At 32.5% G+C, this 21,719-nt stretch overlaps 1 protein-coding gene across 3 annotated transcripts; it reads left to right on the top strand.

The window, feature by feature from the left end:
- Positions 1 to 706: 706 nt before the first annotated feature.
- On the top strand, positions 707 to 15,095 carry LOC148616543 (uncharacterized). 3 transcript variants are annotated; one of them, XM_088583690.1, is made up of 8 exons: positions 707 to 928; positions 6,218 to 7,255; positions 7,609 to 7,735; positions 8,139 to 8,304; positions 8,643 to 9,600; positions 12,000 to 12,114; positions 13,428 to 13,582; positions 13,897 to 15,095. In XM_088583690.1, the coding sequence occupies exons 2-8, from the start codon at positions 6,294 to 6,296 to the stop codon at positions 14,003 to 14,005; spliced, it is 2,592 nt and encodes an 863-aa protein (XP_088439816.1). In that variant the 5' UTR covers positions 707 to 928; positions 6,218 to 6,293; the 3' UTR covers positions 14,006 to 15,095. The 3 variants fall into 3 exon arrangements, with proteins under 3 accessions (XP_088439816.1, XP_088439817.1, XP_088439818.1); XM_088583691.1 differs by lacking the exon at positions 707 to 928 and adding an exon at positions 1,252 to 1,553; XM_088583692.1 differs by lacking the exon at positions 707 to 928 and adding an exon at positions 5,394 to 5,448.
- Positions 15,096 to 21,719: the final 6,624 nt, after the last annotated feature.

Here is a 21,719-nt window from a genome sequence, read left to right as displayed (position 1 = left end):
TCTTCCTACTACGGACTTGACGAACGGGCGACACGGTGAATGACTTGCGAGAAGCTAGAAATTCTCACCTTTTATGTACATTCAGCACATCTACGGTTTTTATACCCCGCCACACGAAGTGATTCCCTCCGAAAAGTTGTGTGCGGCCGTCAGTCCGTCCCCGACAATTTCCAGGTAATAACTCTTTCGAGTTGCGCCAGTATGAACATATTGCCGTCCTTCATTTTTCACCTTTACGTGGCAAGGTATCACTTGAAGTTCCATTAATGCCGTATTTTTTTGTTTTTATTGCGCTTTTTATGTACCATCTTCGTCTTGTAGATGTATCCGCTTGTGTATTATGTCTCGATTTATTTTATACTGTTGCACTAATTGTCCCACGAGAATGTTACTCGCATCTTTTTCAGTACATAAATCGTTTAAGTACTGACGATCCTTTTACTGTCCATTTGTAAATGTTGTTTGTTTGGTTTTTTTTTTTACTTTTTGTCAATTGACAAACTAATGATGTCTTATGTTATGATCTCTTTATATACCATTATAGACTAACAAGAAACTCGTTATTTTCATTTTCACGATCTTTTTGTGGACATGTAGATAGTTATAACAGCATTTTTATTTTATTTTATATTTTTTGTTTTGTTTTGTTTTGTTTGTTTGTTTTTTCTTTTTTGATGTCTTCCCACTCTCGTGTTCTAGTATTCTTGGCAAGCGAATATTTTTATGCTAATTGCATGTATGACGAGCTCGGACTTTTTTGCTTTTATCATGGACTTCGAATTTGTTTAAAGGAAGTCTGATTTTGTTTGAAATCACCCGTTTGTGAATCGGATAGGATAACGTAGTATTATTATGTAGAGAGATTTAAAAACTTGTTTTAATATCACATTTTCTGCTCAGTACCGGGATTTATTTAATTTGTAAATGGGTAAGATGTTTTCTAACTTAAGTTATCGATTTCAGATAACTTATGTAATTTACTCTCCCTAAAATTGTTTTAATCACCATAATACTTCGTTCAACATCTCTGTGGCTAGCCTTAGATTTGGAGGAGTATTTTTATGTTTGTTTGTTTATTTGATTTTTTTTTCGGTTTTTCATGAAAACAAAACAGATTTAGTTTTTATCCCGTTGGTGATATTGTGTTCAATAAGTGCATGGTAACTGAAAACGGGCATCACGGCAAGATTTTTTTTTTTTTTGGTTTTTGAAGAAATATATTTTCACATGCTGTTAAAATAGGTGAGTGACCGACGTCTATATAATTAAGATCATGGTGCCAATCCAATTAATGTTCTGGGGCTTGATTGAATTAATTAAACACATGTTTTGGCACCTGTGAACGACAAATTTCTTTTAATCAATCGGCAAGGCATTATGGCATTATTTGACACTATTCACCTTTTTTCTACGAAAAAATCTATTAAATAAATCTTTTGTGACGTAACAATCATTAAATACACGCAAATGGACACAAGTCTAGCTAGTCAATCTGACCAGTGACCCGTTTCATGCCTGGTTAATAAGCGTTGTGCTGGATTATTCCATATAAGGTAAGACAACAGTCAAATTATTTAATATTATTTTAATGCTGAATTTCAGAAAACTAGAAGAACTATATTTATTGTTGTGTGATTAGAAGGCGATTTGGATAAAAAAAAATGCAAAGGAGTGAACACATACTTTTGTCTAATGGAAACGCGGAGATCGACCGCTTTTTATAATTTCAAATATGGCGAAAGTTCTTTTTTCCTTTGCTAATCGATAAGCCGGGGCTAGTATAAATATATCTTCTCGCATTTGTTCTCAGACAAATTAAATTATTTTCTATATGTAAAAAAAAATAACTTGTTTACTTCCAGTGTTCAATCTTATTCTTAAGTTGATGGTTTTTATACTTTTTTTAATATTTGCTTTGTTGTTTCAAAACTAAAGGGTTTGATATATTTGTTGTTAAGGTGAAATGTGAGTAGAAACCATTGATCGTTTTATCAAGTTTATTCCGAGTCCCGTCCTTTTTGCATTTGTTTCAGAAAGTTTTTTTTTTCACATGCTGTCATATTGCGATTGGTTATATTAGTGTAACTCTTAGACATGTAATTAATGATATACTGTACTTCAATATTTTGTGTTTTTTTGTGATTTGGTGATAAGATGTGTAAAAATATTAAAATTCACAAAGTCGGTTTTAAGGAAAATTTTAAAAAGAGTTTCACCAAAATTTGGACGTAACTATTAATGCATATCTTAAGATACCTTTCACTCCTTCAAGATTAGTACTTATCCATTTTCACAGGAGAAAGTTGACGTTTTCTTTAATGAAAACTTTTATCACCAACAAGGTATAAAGTTCAGTGCCCTCAAAAAATGATGATTGATAAATAATATGTTATTTATGCATCCGTCAATCAGCGTAATCGGATCTGCATGTGCAATGTAATAACAATATGTAAGATCGATCCTAAGTCCGTTTAGGGACAATGAAAAGAGTAATGAAGCGAAGGACGAATTAGAAAGCTTATGAAAATTTTATGTAAAGGAGATTTTTGGCATATGACTAAACGAAAATTCAAGGCCATCAAAATTTTATGTGATGTACATTCACGTACTTCCATGGCATTTTAACTCCCACATACATGTAATATGATTTGTAAGAACAGTATACATGTACTACAACTGTTTTAGAATCGTATTTTCCACCGGAGTTGGTCTCTACATCTACCCCGGATCATCATATTTTATGTAAGGGCAATCTTGATCGCTCCTGTATGGACCAGCTTAATAGAATGAGACCCTTTTTACAATAATATTCTTCGGTCTACAGAACTATGTTCATCGAAGTGTTATCTTGCGACGATACATTGTAAATACTTATAAACACAAAATATAATAAACTTATCAAAATCAACATGAACTAAAAATCATACAACACAACAATTGGCAAACTCAAGAATAAAACGGATTAAGGCTTCTCAACCCTCCATGGGTTCTATTTGCATATGCATGTATTTTGGGGCATTTGTATAATTTTCGTCAATTCATGCATGAAATTTCGAAACTCTCCCTGTAGTAAAATACCATGACAATAAATGGCCGGTTTAAGGACTACCAATGCCCACCTAAAATAACAAGAAACGCATATTTGTCATACATCAAACAGTTTTTTAGTTTCAGTATCATTCACCGTTTTTAAAATGAGCTTAAAATGTGCATGTTCATAAACATTGTGGCAACGACTAGAAGGTATTCGATTGTACAGATAAGATCAGGTACATCGACGAAGTTGTTAATTACATTGTCCCTCTTTTGTAAAATAAATTCTCCATGTAGATTTTAAAGATATTGTACTGTAATAGTAATGGTAGGAATTTTGTCTGGAAAATAATTGGATTATATTACGCAATATATAAACGACAAATCGGATTTACAAACATCTGAATAATACAAAAAAAAAGCGAGGACTACTATTTTTAGCCGGAAGTCTCCTATGGCGTCATCGCTCAGCAATCACTTATTGCTAGGGACGTTTTCAATGTTTATTTTCAAAGGAAAATTGGACACATTGTAAATAGTACTTGAGTACAAGTACGGTTACCATTGAGCAGCTGAAACACTTGAACTATGAATCACCAAAATCATTAAAAACGATCAACTCGAAACTTGCGGAGTATAACTTCTGTAGAAAAAAGAACGGATATGGTAAAAACGCAATAAATGCACCAGCATATAACCTGGATAAAAATAGTAAATACTTCCAGGAAACACAAAAAAAGTCTTCAGCAAGTGTAAACACACTTTCAAGTAAGCTCTGAAAGGCCCCGACAACAAAAGTAATGAAATCCACGGTAACAATGATAAAGCAAATGAATTATTTAAAGAAATTAACAGAACGTGTATTTAACGTCGCACATTGTTTTTATTTTTCTTGGTTCGTTTCTGTTCCCTAGGTTTCCTTTGTTAGTAATGGAAACAAGTCAATGGTCAACACAACTTGGTGTTTGGTATTAGTCCTAAGTACTATATCAACAATATGGTCTTTAAAGAACTTACAGTTTGTTTGCAAGCACTTTAAAAAGTGTTTAATATCGAATAAATTGTTAGCCACAAATGTACACACAGCAAGAATACACGGGGCGAAAAGAACCTACAAGAAATAAAAAAAAAAAAACAGAAATACTTTCTGAAGTTGTTACAAATGAGTTCCAAGCGGTATGAAGAGTACATCTTTTAAAAAAAATCTGTTTGGTGGAAGTTAATACACCAATGCACGTACTGTAAATGATGTTCAAGTCACTAATGTCATGACAATGTGTTCGACTTTTTTAGTGATTATTGATAAATCAATTTCATTTCATTCTATAGGTACTATAGAAATATAGCTTTCCCGGTATACAGAATAATATACCTGACCTGTTTGGCATGATCATGAATGATACTAGTTTAGCGTTACGTCTGCCAATGAACTCGTATTAAACGATTATTAAATAAATTCCTTAAATTATGTAGTGTCAGGTAGACTTACTTTTCATAGTAATTGTGAAACCTAATATGTATTAATGATATGGATATTTATGTCGGATTTTTTATCAATTAAGATAGAGCGCAAATAAGAACCCTTTAATGGATTCTTGTAAAAGTTTCATGAAATTTATCATGATTCTAACCAACGCCAAAACGTCTGTTGACGGGCAAAAGGGTTTTTTTTTTGCGTAAAAAACGATTGGATAGATAGGGACAGATCATCAATGACGTCATTTACACAGTATGATGCCATATATGGGTCAACCTTTTTCTTCCTTCCGTTGTTTCCTTTGCGAATTCCTGCTATGAAGCTATCCGACCACCGATTTTCCTGATTCTTTTACCAAAAGAGAGGTGAAAAAATAAAATTGGATTACAGTATACCATATGTACAGGGGCAGATCCAGGATTTTAGATTACGGGGGACGCACAGTTTAAATTTTGCCGAATGGAACGAGGCGAAAATTTTTTTAGGTTAAATCTTTAAAATATTCTTCTAGAGTGGGTGCAATGTAGATATCGTCTGTGGTAAAATTAGCGAGAAATTAAAGTTTCAACCTAAAACTGCATAAATCTACCCCTGACAACCCATGCTTTGCAAATTTTAGGTGGGGCGCACGTTGGAAACAACGTATGTACAACAACAAACTGACGGTGCATTATCAACAGTCACGATTTGATTACAAAGACCTACTATATGTCCTTCATATACAAAGCCTAAAATCATATTAGCATACAATGTTCTTTTTTTTTTACACACGGTAATCGAAAAAAAAGTATCAAAAACTAACGCTTCTTAATATTTTTTTTACAACATACATTTTTTATGTGAATTTTTTTTTCCAGAATTTGAGATCACAATAGTTGTTACGCGTGTGTCTGAATCACACGACAATAATACACCAAGACAGTTTCTTCGTTCTGACGGTCAGTTAACAATACCAAGCTGTTTAACCTCGCTAACGTTTTTAGTTATCTGGCTTAACTAACTTGCAAGGTCAGCATAAAATTTTGCTGATATCAATACTTTTAAATGTCCCTATAAATGACCAATACTTAAATTGTCAATTCAAATAAATGAGGTAATAGGGTTTAACGCTTGGACTAGTCACAATGACCACCGACTCGGGATTAATTATTCTGTATATTGTATTGTACTTTAACGCATGGACAAGTCACAATGACCGCCGACTGGGGATTAACTATTCTGTACTTTTATTGTTCCAGTTTTCGTACATGTCAAGTCTTCGTGCACGTAGCAAGCATACGCCACTGGTATACTCAGTTGTTGTTCAGTGGCAGATCCACGTGACTTCCGGAGGTCTAAACCTTCATATTCTTAAGGAATTCGTTATTTGTCCAAAATATGGGGGAAATAAACAAATATTAGCTCCCTTTTCGCTTTTTCCTGATTTCATTTGTTTTTTAACAAGTCTGGTTCTTTACTCCAGACTGTTCTTTACAGAAAACAAAAAAAAAAAAAAAATGATACGCAATTTATTAGCCTATTACTACACTGGACACGCTCTAAGATTCCATTCAAGAGCTGGTATTTTTTAGGATACAGGAAATCAAACTTGTTTTAACGATATTTTTGGACTGGATATTAGTAGAAAAAAATAATTTCTTTATTTCTTTTATTTCTGCCGTTCCCTTCGTACCCTTCCCATTCTATTTATCAAATTTCTACTTGTAGAGCAGAGCAAATAAACTGGACCATAGATGGACTAAAGATATACCTTCCAAAGTTGCGTGGGGTATAGAACATCACCATGGTAATGAAAAGGTCAAACATCGTCATCATATGCATTTTTCTGCCTCTGCTTCTAGTCATCAGTGTGCGATACGCATCAGCAGACGGAGCTTTCTCGTGGATGAAAAGGGATAAGTTTGATTATATTGTAGGGAAGTACATTAATGCAATAAAGGGTCATAACTGTGCTCCAAGATCTAAAGATGACATGACAATGCCCGAGGATGTCGTTACTCAACTTCCGAAAGCAAATGAACTTCTGAGCAAAGTATTTTATAAAAATAGGACAGCATTTGTACACATGCACAACATGGCCCTAAATAGAGCATATTTTATGAGCTATATACTACAGCGTATGAACAGCACCAAAGACTATTCAATACAGCCTAATATTCATTACCTCTACATGTCAGTGGCGGCCGATGTTAACGCACATCCATTCACTATCAACGGATCGTCTATAATCTTTGATAACGATGTTTACTACCCAAACTGGCTTTCTACGCTAGATTTCAATAAAACCATTCCATTATTTGGCGTGAAAGGATGGAGAGTTGACAATACTTTTGCACAAGGAAATTTCATTCGAGAACCAAACAGACGCGTGGTCATGGTGAAGGATATAGGTGCCGGAAATAACAAAAACTATACGCACAGTGGCTACAAAATGAATCCCTGGTACCAGTTTTGGTTACCAGATCTTTCAGGCTCAGAGGACAAATCAAATAAATTTACATATGGTGTAGGAATTAGATATTCCAACGTTACTGGAAAGTTTACCAAAGAAGAATTTGAATTTTTCAACTTCTTCGGACCGAATCAGCCGAAACAGAACGAGGCCGATATGAATAAAATGCCTGTTCGTTTTACAAGACCGTATTTTGATTGTGGCAAATCGAATACCTGGAAAGTCAGTGCTGTAGCTCCTATTGTTGACTTCTTCCCTAGATACTCCAATTTCACACATATGCGGCGTCAGAGGTATGTCCCGAGTTTGTTTATACTAGTAGTCTAAACTACATTAGCGGTAAGGCCCGTGTTACCAAAGAAATGTTTAATGCCAGCAAGCGAAAAAAAATACTATACACATTTCATCTTTTTTTTTTACTTTGTCAGTAGTTTCATTGTAAGGTTTTATGATTGTTTGAAACAAAAATATATTCTAAAAACAAGCAAGTTATGTAAAGCTATATTCCTTTGAGAAGATACAAAGACATCCATCTTATTTAACAAGTTATAGTTTTTGTAAATTAGTCAATTTACTCAAAAATGAGACCGAATTAAGACATTTAAGCTATGACTCAACTTGTTAATTTTACTTATTTTTTTTTCAGGTTTGTCGGTGTCGTTGTCATGGACTATGACTTTATGCAAATAGATTTTAATGCTTGTGGGGTCAGTCCAGGGAATCCCGGTCCAAGCTTCTTAGCCGGAGTTGCAAGGTGCAAACCCCATACAGGGGTAAGTTGTCATATGAGTGTCATTGATTGGTGTAAAATTTAAAGAAAATACTTTCCCGTTGAAAAAAAAAGAACCCCAAAAAATTCAAAATAAAAACATAAGTAGCTCCCAAGGAAAAGTGAAGGCGGATAGAACAAATTTCGAATTTATTCGAAGTCTCATTGCATTTTAGTTGCTTGCCATAAATAAAATTTTCGGTTTTCCGGGACTTTAAAATGTAAGGAAGTGTAATTTTCCTTTATTCGTAAAAAAATCTTAGCGAACTGTAATTGCATGATTTGTGAAATACAGCTAGATTTCCATGTTTACCCAGAAAACTACGCAACATACATTTTGTATAGATTCATGTTAAATATAAGACATTTCAATCCATTACTAATTTCATTTTATCTCTCTTTATCAGTGTAAGCACAAAAGTGGTAGAGGTTTTGGGCGTGGTGGTTATATTTGTCACTGTACGAACAAGTATGTCTACCCTATGGACATTCAGGGCCCCTATGATGGAAGATTGATAGAACAGTCCACGAATGAAGAGTATGCTAATGGCTTTAACTGTTTGCCTGGAAGTCGTGAGTATTAAATAGAGGGCATGTCTGCCCAGTGTCAAATAGGCAGAGATGTTGCTTAAAACGTTTTGATAAAAAGAGAGCATTATCAACGTTACGAGAAATTTTACAAGCAAAGTCAATGATCGGAAAGAAAAAGGTCAACAAAAGTATACAAAATAAGATGAAAGACTCGAATTCACTCAGAATTCCATCTCAATTCAATGATAAGGAATTCGGAATTTTTTTTTATTCTTCTCTTTATCGATAGTTAATCATAAAAATAAAACATCTATTTGACCTATTATATGAATGTCTCTCGTTTCCATTTTTACTATCTTGTTTTTATATTTCATTTTTAGATTATCGTGTACTACCAATAGTTGACCAGAATGCCGACGTCACAGTTGAATTTGGGGTCGCTAATATTAACGCACGGAAGAAGAGATCTTTAATGTCATTCAATGATACTGAAACACAAAATGTCCGGGTTGTAAGGGAAACTAAACATCCTGTGTATCAGACTGTCAACAACCAACAAAAAACCCAGAAGAAGAAGAAACGGAAGAAGAGAACAACTGATTATGGCGATAGATCTGACTTTGACCAGATGCGTTTTGATCGAATGATCAGAATATTTAGACAGAAAGTTAGCATTAATAAAAATAACTGTAAAAGCGTACCGCCAAGTTCTCTCCATTTACCTGGGGACGCTGCGTATGACGTTGAAAACCAGTTTAAATTTCAGGGTACAACTGCTTTAAGATTATCACATTTTCTGAGTTTATTTTTAGAAACTGTTCAGCCAACTGACGACTTTGGAAACTTACGTGGCGGTGGACGACTTCATCAAGACCATTTATTTGGAGAAGTCCTCGCAAACGTAATGGCTGACAATCGAATTTTGTCAAGTGGCGTTTTCTTTGAACCATACATATTTGAAAATCAAGACGGAACGCCTAAAGAATTGTTTGGCCCATTTGCCTATAAAGAAAATGGTGTGGCTAAGGCGATAGACATGGCTGGTTTACCAAGAAAATACACTTTTGAACCTTGGTACCAACAAATCAAGTCAAGCTGGGAAACTAACACCGCCAAATTAAAGAAACACAAGATGAACCAAATTAACAGATCTGATGCGAAGGGAACCAGTCAGGTCAAATTTGAATATTATCCAATCGGCTACTTTGCTCCCAAATATGAAGATGGAATTTGGACACAACCAATCTTTAAATGTGACGGGATGGTTGACAATTGGGTTATGACATATGCCATACCATTCTTTAGAAGAGATTTTGTTGCCAAGAAAAACAGATTTGCGTGAGTACTTTTGTAAGACAACTAAGACCTTGTAGAATGCATTGACTTTAAATATTACTCACGCACATTAAATAAGGACCATAACTGCTTCATTCAAATACAATAGGTTGTTTATAAGAATGCTATACTACGAAAAACACTTGATCCCTGGGTATTTCATGTAGATATTTACAAATAAAGTATCCGGTATCAAACTAAAGAACATTGTCATCAGTGAAAGCCATGTATGGGTTGTATATTTACTATGCAAAACATTAATACGTATGAAATCTATAGGGTTCATGAACATTTTTTAATGTGTATTTTTATTTGATGTCTTGATATTTAGTGTTAGTAATTTGATTTCAAATAAGATCACAAGTAAACTACGATTTCCTTCCGTGATCGTCAATTTCGGTTACAGACCACTAATTCAACCAATGAGCATTTGGAACGTACGCAAAAATAGTCCTACGCAGAAATTACCCCTGTTCCTCATAGTGCTGTGAAAAAAGTTCTCATCTTATTTAAAAAATTTAAACAGTTTCTGAAAGGAAAAACATTTCTGTGCATTTTATAGGTGCATTTTGCTTCTTGTGATGTGAAGCCTAATCTCCATAATGATTTTTAAATATACCCCTGTCTTGTGAAAACACTGGGATTTCCCATGCTATTTATAGACCCTTCACTTCCGGTGACCAGTACTGCACTGCAAGTCTGCTAACCCCACATGCCATTCTGAGGATTGTGAGCTGACATATGTAGAATCTGCAGGTTAAAGTTAAGGTAAAGTCCAGAGAAGCAATTGAATATTGTGAAATTAGCGTAGAAGCCTATGGAAAGTGGAATTAGTGGTTTTTAGCCTTTCTCTTCAAATTGTGCTGTTTATATCTTGTCGGGAAGCTGATTTTTTTTTAAAAGTCTTTAATTTTTTTTAGAGTAGAGTAATAGCGTTCTAATACTTTCCGTCTGAAAATGTCGTCATTATAATCAACAGATGGTAGTTTTATTCATTTTCCCGACTGCCCAATCTGATTCAAGAACATATTTTATTTGCTATTTAAACAACTGCAAATAAAGGATTGGATACAAGTTTTACATAATTAGATAAATCCTCTCTAAAGTTTAGGTTGGTTATTTATTGTCTGATTTCTAAGTGTTTCCTTTCATGTTATTTGTTGCTTTTCCTTCGTATTCTTTAATTACCCAATCACTGTGCATCAAAAAGACCGCATACTATCATACAGTGTAACTTGGCAGATATTGTGTTATTTCCACAATCTGCATGGTGTAAATAAAGAATTATGTTGTAATGATGATTTTTCTCCTACCTAAATTGACAGAGACCAGTACCTTGTCATGAACGTCATTGTTGTACATACGGGCGATTGCATTAATATTTTGAATCCTATTGTTATGCATTATATGATTAAACACTGCCTTTCTAGAATTTTTCGAAGTGTAAAAACACTCATAAAACAAATAATGACAGGTTTGTGAGTGAATGGTCCGATTTTACACGTCCATAAATTTTGGAAGAAAACTGTTTAATTCTTATAATTCCAATCCCTTACTATCTGAAATGTATTAGTAGTTTTTTTTTCTTGTAGACTCTCATTCAGTAAAATTGACACCCGAAATCGATATTGGAAATGATGGCATTCAACCAACAATGTGACATGGGTGTCAGTTTCAATATTTAAAGTCTTTACAAGATAACTATATTCTTTCAAACTTGTTGTTTTGAATATACCATGCCGAAAGTGAATGGAATAAAGCAGATATTACGGTTTAAACCTCTAAACGGCTTTACCTGTTGCCGAAGCGATGGTAGTCATGTTGTTCGCGATTTGTACATAGAATTTACACTGTTGTAAAAAAAACTATCATTGCTGAGGTTGTAAAAGGTGAACAACCAATCATAATGCATGAAAAATGTATATGCTAATTAGACTGGAATTATTATTTTGCACCTCGATTTCATCATCAGTTTTGCTGATGTGATTTTATTTTCCGCATTTTGCATTTATCTTTATCAAGCTGATTTCCAATTTAAAGATATAGTGTTAGATAAAACGTTATTTATAGTTGTTGAAAGTGAAGTTACGGATTACTACGAAAGAATATAAATGAACTGAACTCCTAACTTTATGAACTTTCCCTGACTGTAACCTTAACAAATCACAACTCTGATCTTGAGGCCATGGGTTGAAGTTTTGGATTATACTCTATTTTATTAAAAAGAAATAAAAATACTAGATGTCAATGTGATTCTCAAAACTAAAAGTCACAACATTGTTATTACCTATATAGCATGTTACCTTTATATCGTTTTAGTAATTTTATATTGATAGATTATCATAATTGTTCTGAAACACTTTTGAATATTTCTTCTGAATATTTTTTATTTTTATTTTCAGTGGTGTAGTAACTGTTGATGTGCCATTGGACAATTTAGAAGTCAACCAATGTCCACAGCCGTTTAATGTTGCAAATGCTTTCAAGAACACAGCAAGATGCCACAAATCTACTAGGGTAATTACTGAACACACTAATGTTTCACATACTAATGAAATGACAACATTTTGGGTACTGAATATGCAGTTGTTTCTTCTTTTTATTTGGTGGGGGCGTTTTCCTTCTGCGCCACAACTCTTTTACGCCAGTAATCTTTTTGCGCCATTTTACTTTTCAATTTTCGTAGTCAAATTGCGCCAATAAATTAATGATCGCTTTGCACCAGAAAACATGTAAATTTATATTTTATATTGTTTTAGTGCTACATTAGGTGCGTCGTGTGATTATTGTATGTTATTCATCATTTAAAAAAGTATGTATCACCCTTCTTGGTATTTAAAATCTTAATTTTAGATAGAAGGACGTTTAATTTCCTAACTTGTGAAAATCGGTCATACACCCATATCTGATCTGGGGCGAGATTATTTCAACTTATCATACAGCATACCCTTTATAGAAGTACAAATATGCGAAATTTAAAACTGTCAAAATAGATGATAAAATGATTTATATTGTATATGATACCTAAATGTTCCTCTCTTTGTGTTGTCATTTTTTGCCCTATTACTATCAAATTTAGAATTTCAATTGCTTAAATCATGATTGATATACTTATGTTTACAACACTTAAAGTTTAGATTTTTGGGATTGGTAATTAGGATCAATTTTCTTTTAATTTCTGAAGTAGTTTTTTCCGACGCAGTTGGTATAGTTTTGCTTTTTACCCTTTAACCTTAAAGACGCTCTTCCATGGAAATGCAAGTCACTTGATCGCAATTCTGTTTCCCGATTGGCCAAATACTGATAACTTAGTGGCGTTCGAAAAAACTGTACCGAAGATTGAAATTGCGTGCCATGTGTTATTTCCCGGATCAAATGTAGAAAATTATAAGTAAAAAGAACAAATTTTACTGCGTCGACTGTCGTTTTTTTAAAGATTGTACTTGGTTTTTCGTATCATGGTCACGGTCGCTTCCTCTTGGATGTAGTAGTCTTTCAAATCAGATAAACAAAGACTATTAACATTACCAATAGCTCCGGCACCAATTCGATTCCTGAAGGATAAATTTTTGGTTTCGCCTTCAGAGCATTTCTTTTAATTTTGAAAACTCATTAACTTTTCAATGTACTTTCTACAATGTTTTTTTTCTTAGTTGCTTTTCCTGAGAGATCTTGGTGATTGAAAATGGCGGGAATCAAAACCTCCACACCTGTATAAAGATTTTTTCTTTCACTTCCAAGAACACGCTTTTTGCATGGTTAAAGCAGTTTTTTTTTGTTAAAATTTCTAGAAAGTGCTGTTGCTAAGCAAAGTATATTTATTTTTACAGTGTAGAGTAATACCCGGGTACAAGTTTTCTAGAGGAGCCTACCGATGTGATTGTAGACAGGGTTATGAGTACCAGTTTGCAGACGGTAAAAACTTTATAGAGGGCAGTTTGGTAGAGTTGGAATATGAGAAGAAAATCAGAGGTCTATTTAGCAGGTATTTATACCAAAGTCAGGGGTCTTTCTAACATATTTGTACCAAAATAAGGGATCTTTTTATGAGGTGTTTATACCAAGTAATAAATTACTGCGTTACTTTGCAACAATTATCGGCAAGTTTTATGTATAAGAAGTTAATTGTATGTTGAAATTGGGAAGGATGAAGCAATACTATCACAAAAAGCAGTCTGAGCTGAATAGTTTAACAAATTCTTTAATTATAGTTTCTATTCATTATGAGAAACATTGATTTATATTTATATATTAGCTAAAATGAATTTTTACACTTTTATATTTTCCGTTAATTTTCAGATTTGACTCATTAGTATGCAGAGTACAAGGAGGAGCTGAGTCATTGACAATCAATAGCATTACAGTATTTATAGGACTTGTAATCTCATTTGCATATTCAGTATTTTAAGGACTGATACATACATATCTGAACATTTCTGAATTTGGTGGTGCCATCACTCAAACTTAATCCTTGTGGACAGCATCGTATGATGCCTTTATGTTTACAAAAAAGGTTGATCCACTCTTATCAGCAAAATGAAGACGTCAGGTTCATTTTAAAAAAAGAAACAGGGAGTGTCTATTGTTATTATGTGCGTGCAATACCAAACACCAGTGAACAGTTGGCCTGCTCTAGGATCCTGTCGTCAGATGCATAATAATTGCTATTTTACATGCCATCGGCCTGTTTTATTTCATGGTTTATATGATGAAATCCATAAAGGAAGTCTATCATAATTTCCTTGTTATACAATGTTTGTATAGTGCTATGAATTCGAAGAATTCACACATTATAATTTTGTATTATAGTATTTTAAAATATTTTTGTATTGGTGTAGATATTTTTAGAAGAAACCATGATAGGGGCGTTCAGTTTTATTATGTCTGATGGGGAAGGTGGGGGTCATCCATAAATGACTTAAACGAATTAAGACATCTAATCAATAATATATTTATTGCAGACAAGAAGGGGTCCTTAACCACAGGTCAATTTGAATATCCTTTAATTAACATTTTTTAGAGATTGATATTGATTCAAATGATAGGTATATACATTCAAATATTGTTTCGCAAAAATTAAGTTGCTTTACTTTGTTTTACTTTATTTATCATAATTAGGTGCTTAACAAATGAAAACAAATATCACAACTCATTCCATTATATGTATTATTTCCCTGGCTATGCTGTGTAGAAATGTATGTTATGCTTATTGTATTAATTGGCTGTCTTCTTTTTGGAAGACGAGTTTGGTATCCACTGATAGATTAATTATATGTATATATTTTTTTTTATTTTAAGCTGAAAATGTTTATTAGCATTAACAACCTCGTCAAATCTGTATTTATTATCATATGTCATACATCAAATCTGCTCAATTCCGAGAAATCCATTTTTATCGAATCTTAAGATGTACTTTTGTAATGAATTTCATATATTTTTATATTGTTATTTAATTACGAGGAATACACGATTTATGGAATAAACCTTTTTATAAACTATGTGGTTTTTGTTTCAAGTACTCTTTTAGAAAGAATTAAATCACGACGAATTCTTGAAGTCATCAAACATAGAAAAGATGGATGCAGTAATATTCAAATTTGGCGCGGAGTCTGAATATTCAAGATTAGCATATCGATCAGCGGTCGTCATGTAAACGACAAGCAAAAAATTATACTTTACTTCTAAAATAGAATTATTTGTATTCGGTACTTCGATTATGTATGATACATCCCTGCAATAGATCCTTTCTTGTAACTGCAGGATAATCAATGAGCTTATGCGAGGTAGGAAGTGGGATAGAAAGCAAAAGAATTTTCCTCCCGGAAGTGTTTATTGCGCATATTCATGGAACTCCTCGAACAAGGTCACTATTATGTTTTCCCCATTAAAATTATTATATCAACTGATAGAAGAAAAGTGAAATTTGTGTTCACCAAATGTTTTACTTGTGTTAAGCTTAAGTCCGTGTTTGGCGATGTAATCTATAAACAAAATTAGTCATTGGAAACCTATAAAAATAACACGAATTTGAGATGCCATTAGATTTAAATGATAGTAGTACAAAAACGTACTTTTATAGTTGTTTACAAAGAATGAGTTTATATCACCTATATGCTCTACTGACAACTATGATTGTGAATATCCAAGCATTGAATTTCAATACTTTGAACTTTTCTTTTGTATGATGATCAAAATATCCGATGTTTATAGTAAAACCTTGAACTACTTTATTCAGAGAGATCATAAGTTAGAATGTACCGTATTACCTCACGCAGGCCACGGAAAAGTCCCATTTTTTTAATCTTTAGTTGAAACATTTCGTATTTCCCAAAACAAAATTGATATGGAAAAAATGACTTACTGACTGGACTAATCCTATATTCAACGTAACTATTTAAAATGAGATGGCGTGTAATATGCGAACTATACCTATCAACTGGGCAGAAAATACAATCCATGGTTGGCACCAATTCAAAAAAATAAAATTACGAATCGGATCAAAGATTAGTTCAATAAAAATAAAGAAAAAGACACGGCCAGAAACAAGAAAACTAACAACCACAAAAAGTACTGAACACTAGATAAATCACAAACAAATCAAAACAAAACAAAAACAAACAAAAACAAAAAATACGTCAACTTAATGCCTTATTTGGTGAGGCGTGATTTGTTCCTCTTATTTTGCCATTGTCTATTAATTTGCCCATATTTTGAACTGCTTATATGTTTTACTCTAAATATTTAATGTCATAACGGAAAGATTTAAGAGTTAAGATAGTTAGAAATACCCGATCTAGAAATCATTTTAACCTACAATACAAATTTACCCAGAAATTTAAAAAAAAGTTATTAGGGCATAATTACAACATATGTTTCTATGCGTTTTAAAGCATATGGAAACATAATTAGGACCCGCTGGTAAATATATGTTTTTGTGCATTTAAAAATACAATTGTAATTGATTTTAAAATGTTTTAAAAAAACATACGACAATCATATGTATGCAGGGTGCTTTCAACATATATGAAAATAAATTGCATTTTTTTCCTGTGTAGAATTGTGTTGCTTCCGACTTCAATTTCTTCTCTTATGATATCAGATAGTATGAAAATAATGTCTGTAGATATAGGAAGAGATCGACAACACATTTTGGGTATTTTTTAATACAAATAGTCAATGACTTTTTGCTAGTTCATACATCCTGGAATTCAATATGAAAAACAAAATGAATATGCGTACAAAATCTTTTTTTTTAAATTTTTTTTATTGCAACTAGTTTTGACATGCGGAGTACAAGAGGCATAAAAATTATAAATAGGTATGGGAAAGTGGATATCAAATAGAACGCTCGTACAATTACATCTTCGTGTTACTTGTTCATCGAAACAAAAGATGCAGAGTCATTCTCCATTATTAGTAACATCATTTAAGTAGTAGTCTTTTTAAGAATCATGCAAATTCTGTAATGTGATACACACCGAAAAAGGCTACACATTTTTTATTTTTGTTATTAAATTAGTTTATAGGTCTATATGATAAAATATGTAATTATTCATTCCAACCTGTCTGCTGTTGGGAGATAATCCACATTGAAAATCCAACAATTTCTACTGTATTTTAGTGTCATTTACAGAGTTATCTCTCTTAACTTTGAATTTCACAGTACATTCTATATATTTTTTTATCTCCAAACAGCAAGGGTTATATGAAAAGCCACATGTTACTTTCTGTTTACTATAACATTTTAATCAAAATATCAACAAATCAAAATGTGTAGGCTTTCCAACCATGAATCACATTTTGCATGATTCTAATGTGGAGTGCTACTTAAAACCTAAATAATTGTGTGGGGAAAAGGTGTTGATCTCAGTATTGACATATAGAATATTTTAGATATTTTGAAATACCACAAGTTAAAAGTTTATCTGCTAGTATGCATGAAAATTACTTAGTAGAAAAAGAACAATAAAAAAAATAGAAAAAAAAAATAGAAATGCAGAATAAAATTTTCCCACTAACTAATGTACCAATTTAACACCTCTGATTTATCGTTCAGGCGAAAAGAATTGGCATAGATAATGAATGGGTACAAATGACTCTCATTAACTCAGAGGATGCTTGCAATACCGGTGCACGAAGTCCATATTCCCAGTTTTTAGTGAAGTCCAGGTTGCCCATTTACTTTTGTTTCTTTGTACGTTTTATTTTTGTTCATCCATTGTCTTTGTTGTTTGTGTCTATTACCATTGCCTATCCCAACGGTTTTGCTTATATCAAATGAAAGGTTGGTTATTAGTTACCGTTACTACCCTGGTCATTTTTATGAGAAATCAGCGGCCTAAAAGGCGTTGTGGCTACATAGTCACATCTCTTTATTAGACATTTAATATTGTTAATTGTCTATTGATCAATGCAATGTCAATGACAATATCTGCCAATACTATGACAATATCTGCCAAAACAATGGTAATATCTGCCAATGTCAATGACAATATCTGCCAACACAATGACAATATTTACCAATACAATGACAATATCTGCCAATACAATGACAATATCTGCCAATGTCAATGACAATATCTGCCAATACAATGACAATATCTACCAATACTATGACATTATCTGCCAATGTCAATGAAAATATCTGCCAACACAATGACAATATTTACCAATACAATGACAATATCTGCCAATGACAATATCTGTCAATGTCAATGACAATATCTGCCAACACATGACAATATCTACCAATACAATAACAATATTTACCATTACAATGACAATATCTTCCAGTACTATGACAATATCTGCCAATACAATTACAATATCTGTCAATGTCAATGACAATATCTGCCAACACAATGACAATATCTACCAATACAATGACAATATTTGCCAACACAATGACAATATTTACCAATACAATGACAATATCTGCCAATGTCAATGACAATATCTACCAATACTATGACATTATCTGTCAATACAATGACAATATCTACCAATACATTGACAATATCTACCAATACTATGACAATATCTGCCAATACAATTACAATATCTGTCAATGTCAATGACAATATCTGCCAACACAATGACAATATCTACCAATACAATGACAATATTTGCCAACACAATGACAATATTTACCAATACAATGACAATATCTGCCAATGTCAATGACAATATCTACCAATACTATGACATTATCTGTCAATACAATGACAATATCTACCAATACATTGACAATATCTGCCAATGTCAATGACAATATTTGCCAATACTTCCTTTAAAGTAAGTGCAAAATACAAACTAACGCATAATTAACGCGGATGAATTTTTGGACATATTTGCTAATTATAAGTTTTACAACACGTCGAACGATGTATAATATCTTCTCTTTTACTGACGAAGCATATATGATCAGGTTTTTTAACATTTAAACCAATAACACTGCGTGACATCAGTTACATTTGAACATGATGTCTTTACTTAAATTGGACTTGCCATCCCAGAAGTCTTTGCACGTACTCTTTTTTTTTTCTATTTATGTTGATTCACGTCAAATAAATCTGAATAGAACGACGGATGTCTTTATAAGTCTATACACAAATAGAACCCAAAGTCGACTTTTATAGACTTGCAACTGTTTTGGTGTTCTTCTGATGAAGCAAGAACACGTTATACCCAATTTTGGATACATCAATATACATGAAACTGACCAATATGGCTTGAAACCATCGTCCTTGATACTTTAGTTTCACATAATTGTAGAGGAAGTCTTTGCATAAAATAATTGTAAATAATTATATGTCGTCGCCAATACCAGGAAAAAACTGCCTACAAAATTTACACTATAATCAATTAGTAGAAGTCCATTAATTCCTGCAATTTTATTCACTTTTCAAATTGAAATGGGACATTAATATATAATTTTCCCCAGTTGTTTCTATCATAATAGTTAGTCTTATAGTAATAAACCGCGAATGATTTGCGCCTTGGGTTGTCTAGGAGTATTAGATTTATTTCAAGTAAAGATTAAAATGTCGAAAATATCTTAAAGTTAATGATTTAATTTTGGTTTCATAAAATTATCTCCTAATAAACCCATTGGTAAACACTTTTAACGTTTCTAATGATTTTTATTTTGTATATTTCGGGAATCCCGCTTTCCTTTCTTTCATTCTATAGCATAGACCAGCTGTATTTTTTTCATGAAAAGCCAAACTAAAAACAATCAAATGTAAAAATATCCCCTTCCTCATAGGTAAAGCCTAAAACAATAATTATTATAATGCATATATCTCTAAACATTTTCTTCTCAATTAAGTGCACGTTGTCATGAATTAAGCTGAACATTAGTATAATAAAGAGTAATGCGCTTAATGTATGCACTCCGAACCATTTACTGATTCTACAGTTTGAATTGTTCAAAAGAATTATTTCATAGTTGGTTACAGATTGCATCATATCACAACGTGCCATAAAATACATGTTTTTAGAAATGTCTGTGGCTCTGAATTGAATACATAACTGTATGGTAGTTGGCTTCTCAAAAGTCTGATACATGAATTATGAAGGGACAGAGCTTTGAATTTAGAAACCTTGAAATTGATTAAACCAGACTTCTGCCAACTACAGGTCTAGCTTAATAATTTAAATACATGCACTGCAACCGAGACCAATTACGTAATTAAAATTTACACAGTATCGAAATGTCTAATCCTTGACAACTTTGAGATTCACACGTGCACCTCCTCGTGAGCTTATCAGAATTTCACATTAGCAATTTAGATTGGTTGAAGTGCTGCAAAATTAAAAGTTTGGTTAAAAAGAAGAGGAAAACTCAGAACAAAATATAATTGATTATCGTCGTCATAAACGCGCTTTTGAACATACGTCGACGGTGTCAGAGATTTTTTTGTCGTTTTGTCGTTTTAGTTTATCATGAAATTCATTTGCATGTGGAATAAAATTGTTCATCTTAAATGATAAAATTTTAAAGATAAAATGAAGATTTGATAAAGCACAAACAAAAGTTAAACATTTTAGATCATATGTTTTCTTCTTTTTCATCATTTTAAAACATTTTCTAGAAATTATACTGAAACACTGAATATCACAAAATATATAGATTACATATTATTAGTCGTAAAAAATAACAGATATTCACCATTAAGTTTCCACACCTCATGGAGGATTGTTTCAATGGCAATAAATTATTTTTGACCTAAATATTCAAGATGTGTTTATAATATCAATTTTCAGGATGTATCGTGGTGTAGTTGAATGCATATCAGGTAATCGCCTTTAACGTCACATGTCTGTTTCCAGATGAAATATACACGAATAATCACGTTAAAAGTTGTTGCAGAAACCGTTCTCCGTTCATGAACGCTAACAAAGATGTAACAGATAAACGACGTAAATTTCATAAAGGTTGTCAACACCAGGATTCAACTCTGGAATCAGTGTTGCATATATTGAACTTTTATGAAACTCGCTGTATCGTTTACCCGACAATCAAGTACTTATCTGAATGCATTTTCTGCATTACAGATATTTGTAGTTATAACTATCCCAAATTAAACTTTTAACTTACCAATTTTCTACGGATAGAAAAGTGATGGATATTGGAAGTTTCATAAATACACCAGAAACTAAAATAACAAGAAAAATCTACATCTGAATTAATTAATTAAAAAAAAAACAGAATAAAGTGTTAATGCAAGTGAAACACGAGAAAAATTAAAATAGATTTATATTTTTTATTTACATTTTCACAGTAACTGTTGATATATGCAAATCTTGAAAAAAATATCTTGTCAAAATAAATACGAAATTTGCAACCATATGCATGTTTGACATATTGCTATTAACAAATTATAGCTTGTTTCTTAATCTGTAATCTATAACAAAGATGAATAAGTCTATAAAGGCAACACAATGCAGCATTTTTTTGTGTTAGCTTAATTTTCCTCATGTGATTTTTGTGAAAATGCCAAATGTCAATAACAAATTATAATTAAAAAAACCAACACAACAATCAAACAAAAACATGAAAAAACACAAAGAACAAAGACAAAAATAAGAGACGAACAAAAAAGAAATAACAAAAAAGG

Source organism: Perna viridis, chromosome 5, assembly GCF_037379345.1.
Source record: "Perna viridis isolate PV_CMFRI_1.1 ecotype Kerala chromosome 5, ASM3737934v1, whole genome shotgun sequence".
Taxonomy (NCBI): Eukaryota; Metazoa; Mollusca; class Bivalvia; order Mytilida; family Mytilidae; genus Perna; species Perna viridis.
Note: the sequence above shows the minus strand (reverse complement) of the source record. Positions and strands in the feature narration are given on the sequence as shown.

Coding starts and splice junctions, on each gene's coding strand:
- LOC148616543 (XM_088583690.1), top strand. CDS start 6,294: ATGGTAATGAAAAGGTCAAACATCGTCATCATATGCATTTTTCTGCCT. Junction 8,305..8,642: donor TAACTGTTTGCCTGGAAGTC/GTGAGTATTAAA, acceptor TTTCATTTTTAG/ATTATCGTGTACTACCAATA. Junction 12,115..13,427: donor GATGCCACAAATCTACTAGG/GTAATTACTGAA, acceptor TTATTTTTACAG/TGTAGAGTAATACCCGGGTA.